Source organism: Pollicipes pollicipes, unplaced genomic scaffold (genome assembly GCF_011947565.3).
Source record: "Pollicipes pollicipes isolate AB1234 unplaced genomic scaffold, Ppol_2.1 Scaffold_5724;HRSCAF=6776_pilon_pilon_pilon, whole genome shotgun sequence".
In the NCBI taxonomy this organism is placed as follows: Eukaryota; Metazoa; Arthropoda; class Thecostraca; order Pollicipedomorpha; family Pollicipedidae; genus Pollicipes; species Pollicipes pollicipes.
The window spans coordinates 9,694,652-9,704,765 of NW_023596746.1; the positions used below are offsets into that span (position 1 = coordinate 9,694,652).

At 50.8% G+C, this 10,114-nt stretch overlaps 1 protein-coding gene across 2 annotated transcripts; it reads right to left on the bottom strand.

Annotated features, from left to right (window-relative positions):
* Positions 1-333: 333 nt before the first annotated feature.
* On the bottom strand, positions 334-9,806 carry LOC119102532 (translocating chain-associated membrane protein 1). Of its 2 annotated transcripts, none has more exons than XM_037225914.1 (9): positions 9,611-9,806; positions 5,374-5,550; positions 4,843-4,958; positions 4,082-4,223; positions 3,632-3,711; positions 3,092-3,201; positions 2,461-2,605; positions 1,793-1,950; positions 334-1,002 (listed from the first exon to the last, which is right to left on the bottom strand). In XM_037225914.1, the coding sequence occupies exons 1-9, from the start codon at positions 9,737-9,739 to the stop codon at positions 920-922; spliced, it is 1,140 nt and encodes a 379-aa protein (XP_037081809.1). In that variant the 5' UTR covers positions 9,740-9,806; the 3' UTR covers positions 334-919. The 2 variants fall into 2 exon arrangements, with proteins under 2 accessions (XP_037081809.1, XP_037081810.1); XM_037225915.1 differs by having other exon boundaries at positions 334-1,038.
* Positions 9,807-10,114: the final 308 nt, after the last annotated feature.

Genomic DNA, 10,114 nt, shown 5'->3' on the forward strand with positions numbered 1-10,114 from the left:
CTCGGTCAGACAGCACTAGATACCTTAACCTGGTGGCGTCACATGGCCCCGCTCCGTCGCAACGCGAGCCCTGAAGACCTTGCACCTGATGGCTTTACCTGATCCCAGTCTGTTAGCGCGAGCCCTGGTGACTCGGCTGGCCTTACACCCGACAGTTCTACCGGACCCCGATCATCCACTGGGCTCCGATAGCACGGATGACCTTATACTAAACGTTACTGGCTCCAGATCATCCAGCGCGAGCCATGGTGGCGAGGATAATCCCAGTTGTCAACGCGGCGCGCCGGAGCTCCAGCAAACTTCGAGCGCGCCAGAAATCATTTTAACGCAACACAAAATTACGTCCACGTGTATTTCATACAGATATGCAGCGGATCAATAGTAGCGCATCGTTTCGTTTCGCGCAGCGATGCGATCGTTTTGGCAGGGCCGGCGGCCGGGCGGCCCACCCTGACCGCGCTGGCGCGGCACCAAACGCTGTCAAATGGAAGGAAGGAGCGCCGCGCTCCAGACACTGTCCGCCGCCGAGGATCCGGGCATTCAGTCGCACCCTGCGACACAGCGCATTTTTAACAGGAAAATAGGTGTGCTTCTATTAACGTGTCATCAATAAAATCCGGCACCAACCCACGCTGTAACACCCGCTATCTCCCACTCCCAACATTCGACCTCAACGTCAATGACATCAACTTACGACAGACAGGCTTTCGCGCGAAAGGAAAACGAGTTCAAGAAAACCGCAACCTCACCCGTCCGAAAGTATCTATATACAGCAGCACCACTGGCAGTGCCCCAAACACCAGATTCCGACCCATTGCGACGCATCGCGCACACGACACACCACCCCCCGGCGTCGCCCTGGGCCTGCCGCCCCGACACCCGCGCCGGTCAAACACTGAGCGCACGGGGCCACCGGCCGCTACTTCCTCTGTCGCAGCTGTTTCTTGGTGTTCTGGTCCACCTCCGGTAGCTCAGACATGTCCTCTTCGTCGCGTTTCTTGCCTACAAGGACAAAGCTCGATGTCAGGCCGAATCACGCTGGAAAAAGAGATAGGACAGACATGCAGAGACCCGACAGTCAAACAAAAGGCCGGCATCGTCCCACCGGAGCCCGACATCTAGCGGTCTGGCCAAGCACCAATGCTACCTGAACATAACGCCAGGGTGTATGCCATACCAAAGCCCACGACGAACGACGAGCGATGTGACAGACAAGATGCATACACAACACAGGAGGTTAGTGACTAGATAACGCAACACCTGCACTACCGTGACTGGTACCAACCGTGCAAGCGGCACGCACAGCCCGGCACCACTCCTGTTAGCGTCCCATGCAAGGCTCTAACGAAGCGGACGGGGATGGCAGCAGTGGCGCACGGCACGGGGTGCAGTGGGCGGACGGACGTCCCCTAGCGGGCGACCCCCACCGCCGCCAGCGGCCGGCCACGGGCGGCGCGCGGCTCGGCCGGGAGTCAATCACCCCGGCACGGCGCGCAGCCGCGCGTGCAGCAGCGCACAGCGCAGGAGGCGAGACACAACTGCCAATCGCGTCCGAGCCTTTCCTGATGCCGTGCGCGTCACAGCGTGGCATCGGGAGACCCCGATCTCAACAGTGAGGGCTTAAGCATGACACGAACATAACCCATCGCCGTCCCGGAAGCCGCGACAGGAAACGAGAACGAATGACTGGGCAGCCGGCCCACTCAGAGCCAGCGCGGTCAAGGCAGCACAGGGACAGCGCAAATGTAAGGCAATGGACGCTAATCTGCAGTCACAGACAACGGTCACTCACTCTTCTTCTCCTTGGGCTTCTTGTCCTGCTTGGCGGCGGTCACCTTCTTCAAGACGGGCTTGGCGGGCGCCTGCTCGCGCCTGCGCCTCAGGTGGTAGGTGATGAAGTGCCACATCATCCAGGCTTGCAGCAGGCAGATGGCAGCGAGACAGTTGACCCTGGGGCACCGACAACGCATGTTTTACCTGCCGATACCTCGCTCTCACTCCATCTCTCTCTCCGGAATAACATTTCGCAGCTGCAGGGCTACAGCCAGTGAAAACTCGTGTGGTTTCTTCAATTTCAGCATGTACAGATTACACAGCTGACACTGGAGCCAGCTCTAGGGACTGCACATAGCCCACCCTGATATTGGGTCCTAGAACTAGAAGTATCATACACCTGAAGTGAACCCAATCACCACAGACAGCATACAACTGCGCGCTTATAACGCATTCCCCAGCCACAGGCATCCTACCATAAGCAGCTGATCGAAGCAGTCCTGTACAGTATCGCATGGCATCAGACTAGAACTAATGATCAGCAGAAACATGCCTGGGAATCACAGCGTCACCAGATGCTCACATCGAAGCCCAGACAGGGAGCACAGGTACAGGGGGAGGGGAACTACAGCTGGGACCTGGGCTGCTCCAGCCCGGGGCAGCCGTCCGTCACACCACCACTCTCACCTGACCAGGTAGGTGTTGAAGTTGCCCGTGGCCAGGTCCAGGCCTGGCTTGTCGCTGAGCGCCAGGCCGTACCAGAAGGTCAGCACCGCCACCACGATGGTGGACAGGCGAGCCAGCGTGAAGAGCACGTTGAACAGGACGAACCCTGGCCGGCCCAGAACAGTGGGCTTCACACACGGCACCGACCCACGCGGAGTGCCAAACGTCGGAGATAGCACGGCGCAGCCAGACCCAGCAAAGGTCAGGCAGCTGGGCCAGATCCAGCAAAGGCCAGGCAGCTGGGCCAGATCCAGCAAAGGCCGGGCAGCTGGGCCAGGTTCACAAGTTACATGGCGCAGACAGATCCAGCACAGGCCGGGCAGCTGAGCAAGGTTCACAAGTTACAGCCATGTAACAAGGCACAGCCATGTAACTTGACCATTACAGGGTCAGGCCACAGATAGGTCACAAAACAGAGCCACTCCCTGAAGAGATCACACAGTACAGGCAGACTCCATAAAGGTCAGCCAGACCCCACAGATGTCAAACAGTGGAGTCAGACTCCACAGGTGTCACGCATGACAGCCCGACCCCAAATCTCGCACAGCACCGCGGGCCGCACTTGGGCCGGCCGCTAGCGGGCGCCGCTCACCGTTGGCGGCCAGTTCGGTCTTGTCGGCGAAGTGGAGCAGCCGCGACGCGTGCACCACCGCCTCCACCGTGTAGTGTATTACCAGCAGCACCAGGGCCACCCGCGTCATACTGCGGCGCAGGGCGAAAGTCAGACTGAGGGGCGATCAGATCAGACTGAGGCTGGGCGATCAGACTGAGGTGCGGGACATACTGGTCAAAGTATCCTACAGTCAGCTGATCCGCGTTATACAGGGTAACACGGGGTACAGGTGAACGGTGCAGCTTGAGGCGAAGGGCGGCCGGCGTGCCGCACAAGGGGAAGGGGAGGGCGACAGACTGACGTCAGAGACGCCGCACTGAGGCTCAGTTATCGGTCAGGTCGATCAGCAGGATGACAACCAGCGGACGTTCTTCTTTCTGCAGAAGCCGCGTAAGGTACGGACAGACACATAATACACACATTTCACGTCAGCTGCGCTGTCGATTGGCGCCACGATATCACACAATGACAGTCATACGGCAAATAGGGAATGCGTGCCACCAGCAGAAGAATACCCACTTGGTGACGTAGGCTGCTGTGATGAAGATCAGGTAAAGAGTGGCATACTGGATGCGGTTAGCCCAGTCCTCCTTCCGGACCTGCAACGCCAGGACGGGCTGTGTTAGTACGCGATTGATCCAGTATATGGAGGATATGCCGCCTATCGTACTGCAGGCCTACGGAAGGATGCCGGCGAGGCATCAGCATCACCGCTGAAATCATTGTTCTGACTATCGTCCTCGGCTGGTGTTGGCATGAAGATCCGCTGCAGTTTCAAATCATGTACAGCGTTGCACACAGCCTGATCCATGTCATATCACCTCAACCCAAGAGCAGAGCCAACAGAACAGCAAACAAACGTCACGTGTCAAGTCCCGATGGGACATTAGCTGTAGACAACGCACGGAACTCTAACGATTTGCCATCGACAGCCACGGGACCACATCGTGCAGACCGTTTCCAGGTCACCTTCTGGAAATACAGCTCCGGGAAGGTGTGCAGCCAGTAGGAGATCTGCGTGACGAAGAAGAACTTGTACATAAACATCATCTGCGTGTGACTGTCTGGGTAGTCTTCCCACAGCGAGGTGATGTTAGTCAGAATCTTCTCCCTGAAACGGCGCCAGATAATGATGCAAGCAGCTGATGCAACGGGTACGGTGAAAGCGTAGCACGGCACAACCATTGTTGTATGACCTATCCAAACGTGTTCTCAGTACACTGTGGTGAGCAGGATATGAACACCAGTGCAGGGAGCAGACCGAAATTCCCTATAACTCTTTGTGGTCATGGCAAGCCTTTGGGGTCACAAAGGTCATGACTGGTATGGGTGGAAAAGATATAGTCTGTCATCTGAGCACAGTTCCTTGCATGCGAGACATCTGGTGGTTGCCCATGTGGCCTGGCGATACTTTAAAATGGCATACAAAGGCAACGAAACTAAGCCGAATATTGATGCACTAATTTTCAACTGGCATAACTTTGTGTGACCCAGGCATCACATGTCAAATGTTCTAAACACCATGTGTAGCGTTTCTCAACGTCACGACGCGAGTGATATGATGGTTCTGCATTACATAATTACCCCACTCATGAATATACTACCAGACGTCAGGCTTTTGGTGCTTATGCTTGAGAAGTATACTAGCTCAATTATTTTCCATCTACATCAAGGCATGCTTGTAAATACCACAACACAAGCTACACCACACATTCAGCCAGTGCGCTGACCTGTAGATGATGTGTCCGCCCCAGGCTACCGAGACCAGATAGAACACCAGTAGCTGTCCAGATTCGGTGAAGCGGCTGTGCCTGGTCTTGCTCAAATGCAACCTCTTGTTGATTTTCTGAAAACGTCAGCATGAAACATAAGCCTTTTTTAACACAGCCACGAACTGCCGCAATACAATTATTTACAAAACAATGCAGCAATACCACACAAAGGTTTAAAATAACAAGACTATCTCCGAGGCGTGAGACCATGCTTGGTCCATCGGAGGGGGGACGTAGAGGCCACGTGGTTAGCGCCTTCGGCTCCCATGAGGGGCCCTGGGTTCGAACCCCGGTCGCGTCATGGCCGCCGCTGAGCGCTCATATCGCCGCAGGAGTCGCTGGCGCTCCAAAGCAGGGTGCGTGACGACGTGCGTCAAATTACATTCAAACCACCGCTAGCGACGCACATCGCCTGTAAAACATTCATAGCCATCTAGATGCCAGGTGCTGAATGGATGAGAAGATCACATTGTCTGGAAAGCTACTCACATCGATGATGAATTCCTGGACAATGGCGTGTATGACTATGCAGATGAGGAAGTAGAAGAAGATGACGCACAGATCCTGGATACCATTTGTGTACAAGAAGATGGGTGGTTCGTTTTCGTTCTCAATTGTGACGTTGTGCTGGAGAGCAATGAATTTGGTGGCAAATGGAGATGTGGCCTGCAATAAACAAGAGCATGTTAGCTATAATACCAGCATCACGGGTGAACACGTTAGCTACAACGCCGGCATCACAGGTAAACACGCTAGCTATAACACCCGCATCAACGGCGAACACGTTAGCTATAACACAGGCATCACAGGTGAGCGCGACATAATGCGAAGGAAAACAGTCACCCAAATTTAATGGTAATGTTAGAAGAAGTCGGATGACTTCTAGTATGCCACTTCTGGTACAACAAACCGTAACTATGTCAATAGCAATGACAGACTGCACTGTGGAACCACACGAAGGTATGGCGACGACGACAGCTATCAGACGGATCGAACTTGCTTCAGCCACACAAGATGGTCATGGATAAACCCACTTCCAAGTCAAGCATTAAGCCGTTGCTCATTTTGACACTAGTTCATATTCACCGTTCTTCATAACGCAAACAGAAGGAGGGGGATGGGTTCGTGGTGGATCCGGAGGAAGGGGGAGGGGGAGGCACGGGTTCATGTGCCCTTTTTTAAGCTATGATTTTTCATTATTAAAGTTTATGGGCCTCGATGGATCCAATAAACCCCGTAGCGGAAATAAATGGCCGAGCGGACGGTTCTTTAATAATACAACGAAAAACAACGCACGTCTTTGGGCCTGCAGGCAACCGAATGGGCCACAAGTAGAATGACCCTAGCACAGACAAAAAATAACTTTTTGTTGATTGAGGGCTGGCACTCAGGGGTTTTACGGTTCATCTCGTCGTCCAGGAGCCCTAAGCTGGTGCCATGGAGTCTGCTTGCCGTGGCAATTCGATCGCTCAGGAACATCCTACGTTTTCATAAACATACTCCGATTCGTTTGCATGGGTGGTTTTGGATTCCGAGCACCTGCTAAGCGTAACATGTTGCATGTACCCTGAACCCATCGCCCAAGACGTGCCGCCTACTTCAACGCGTAACTTTGCACGCGCCCTTTCGCCAGACAGGAATCTGAAGGGTTTACGTGCCGCATAACGTTGCGGCACGGCCGCCCCGGGCCTGGGTTGACCCTCGTTGGCCAGTAGCCAGCTGACCTTTCCCTTTCAGTTGGGTCAAACAATGGGCCCACTATTGGACACGTACCCAGTGCCGTTGGATCAGTGTCTAGCAATGCTAACCAAAAGGAGCACTCTCGATCAACAGTGGCCTTCCACGGATTATTCCCATTCGCACAAAAAGTTCTGCACTAGTGCCGTGGCCCCATACGTCAACCCTGCCAGGGAACTCTCGGTTGCTCAGGGGTCCTCACAGTTCGTCTCGGATCCATTCGCCTTACTCGGAGGGCCCTGCACATTTACTGGGGGCCATATCAGGTAACCCTACGAAGTGCTCGATGCTCACAGGTCCATTTCATTGGTCAACTGCCCTTTCCGCTTGCTCCCCTTTGCGGAGAACCCTACATTCTTGTCGGGCCGTTTCCGTTAACCTGTCTCGGCACTCTTGATCGCACGAGGGTCCGCCACGTTGGTCTTGGGCACTTCATGTTTACTCGGAGTTCCTCCGCTGTTGCCGGTGACCCTATGCGTTCATCTGCCACTCTCGATCGCTGCTTCCACAGTAGTCCTGAATTCTTCCCGTTTGCTTGGAGGGACCTGCACTCCGGCCGGTGTACAATATGGTCACCCGCGTGGGCACTCCCGATCGTTCAGATGCCCACCACATTGGTCATGAGTTCTTCTTCTTTGCTCAGCAAAGAATAGGAACCAACACTGTTACAAGACTGAACAAGAACCTGTGCAGCCTCACTGAAGAGGCTCCACGGTTGATGGGAGCCTCTGTTGATCTGCCACAGCAACTCCGATCGCCCAAGTCCTGTCTCTATTGGTCTACGGTTTTCCAATTTCGTCGGACCGGCGTTCATTGTATTTCCCAAGCTCAAATATAGCGTCCTGGCTTAATGAATCTGTGTGCACAAGTGTGAGATCTACACAAGCTCAAGGGGACCATCCCACCTTTTTGTATTTTCACTTGTTACATCAGATGTGTACGCTGATCAGTAAAGCCAGTTTTCTCAAAATCCTTCCAATTACCTCACAGTTTTGATTTGAAGTAGCATACCATGTGAGAGAAATCTCATTTGACCCCCAGCCCACCGTGGGGAAAGAAATATATTGCACTTGCATAGCTTTTTCGACATGTGTACTCTGTAATCTTCACAATACACCAATGTGCCAAAATATTTGTGCAATAAATGTTTTGGAAGTATGAAACACTGTTCAGACAAAAAGGTATACAAACATGAAGCTATTATCCTATAAATTCAATGACACATTACACTATGGCTTTGATTTCTCCCCAATAGTATTTCCCACAGGAGCTCTTTCTGAGGTGCACTGTGGCTGTGGGAATTGGAACATCACATGATCCATGCTACCCCATGGAATCAAACCTCTACCAACCCAATTCTCCATAACAGGCTCTTGCCTGTTGGGCCAATCACAAATGTTTCTTTAATTCTTGCTAGTAAATGTGCAAATGTTATTCACATGTTTTCAAGCACCCTTGTCTTACACATTCCTTGATTTTGTAACCAAAATTTTTTCACATGACTATTAATCCTGTAGAAGGCCCATGTGCCTCCTTGCCTCTGGGGCAAGGAGGCACATGACCCTAATGCCCCCTTGAGGTATTATTTAAAACTGTAGAACCACAAAACTGCCAACCAAGGCACCTATCAGAATAAAGCTGTCTATGTAAGACACCTCCTTTGGAACCATGTAACAGCAATGATAATAATAAAGCAGTAAAATCATCTTATCTCATCTTTCAAAATAAAATAACTGCTCTGTCTAACATGCAGCAGCATTCACAGTACAAGCAAATAGCAAAAGATGGTGCTGACTGCTGATTGGTAGACAAGTCAGCTTGTCACTGGGTGGAGCCCTCTCTTCCATTAGTTAGGTCTAATCCCCAAGAAAAATGCTAGGTTGGGACAAATCCCAGGAAAACATAGAACTCAATAGTTGGGCTGGTCTGAATATGTTCATGTCATCCTTTGTTACTGGAATTTCTCCTGAGCAGAGGTGCTGTGCTCAAACTCATATTGTGTCACTACATGAGTTCAAATAATTTTGGATGGACTGATTAGAACAGTGCCAATTACTCCATGAATAGTGTGCATGAACATTGTTCTACTAGCTAATATGCAACATCTTGGAAAAATAAGGTATTGCATGCTAAGCAGGGCAGTGTGCAGATGGTCAAGTGTCATGTGTCATTATCCTTGTAAATGAAAATGGTGGGTATATACTGTAAGCATTACCCCCTTAAATAAACTGCTCTGTATCAAATCCAGACATGATTAACAAGATACTCCCAAACTCTTCTGCATTTCATGTGGCACACTTGTATTTTGAGGCATGCATGGTTTGGCATAGCAGACATTGTGGGTACATTTACACCTTGATACCCCATTTCATAACAAATCAGCTACATAACATGCAAAACACAATGGTAAAACCTCACCCTATTATAATTTATATGCAGCAGCAGAACATGGGCTGACTCAAAAAAGCTGAGCTCTTAACCTATAACTTTAAGTAAAACAATCAGACACCAGTGCAGCCAGGTATCAGCTTGAGAACATCATCACTGAGGTTTAATCTGACATTAGGTGCCAAGAGCAGAACACATCTGTGCTGATGTACTGACAACAGAGTTTGCTGTGCTGTGCCAACAATGACCAGCAGTTTGTTAATAATGCTGATAACCAGTAGCAATAAATAAACACAGAGGAAAAGAATAAGTTCAAACGATATGGAACACACTCTCTGATAACTCAGTCACAGCAAACTGTCACCATTTACAGAGCTTGACCACATATAAGCAGGTAGGAAGTATCCAACTAAAATTCCCAAAGTTGAGTGAAATTAATCTGCATTAACGACCAGCGACTCTGGCCTGCTTTCAAAACGGTCAAATGGTAAAGCATATGTCGATATATCCCACTGCAAAAGCATTCACCAAGACCAAACATATGGAAACGAACAGGCAAGCATTACCTTGCTGCTCACGCGAGACGAATGCCGGAACTCACCTGAAACATCAGCCCGAGAATGAAGACCATGGCAATACAGGATATAATGTCTTCATGGTTCTGAGTCACAAACTCGTGACTAAAAATCGGTGGATTTTTTGTTGATTTTGTTCTACTTTTGAGCCCCATGTCGGCGACCAAACGTGCACCACGCGACCGGGTCACAGATCTGCATCAGCCACAATCTGTCTGCCAAGCGCCGAACAACTTTCCCTTCAGTGTGCCATATTCTGGGCGGAAAGAAGTCCGGATTTGATAGCAAAACCAACTATCATTGTTTTGTTTTATCATCTACCCTTCTATGTGATCTTTGATTTATATCATATTAATGAAAAATGCACAAAACATAAACGTACGCGCTGCCTTGATGTTTACACTAAGAACACACCATTTTTTAAATGTTTGCTCCATAGTTGTTGAATACATGTTCTTAAGTGCAATTGATGACAATATATCCGTATTGATTCATACTGTTGAAGCCTTCATTTTGGAAGCTTCCAAATT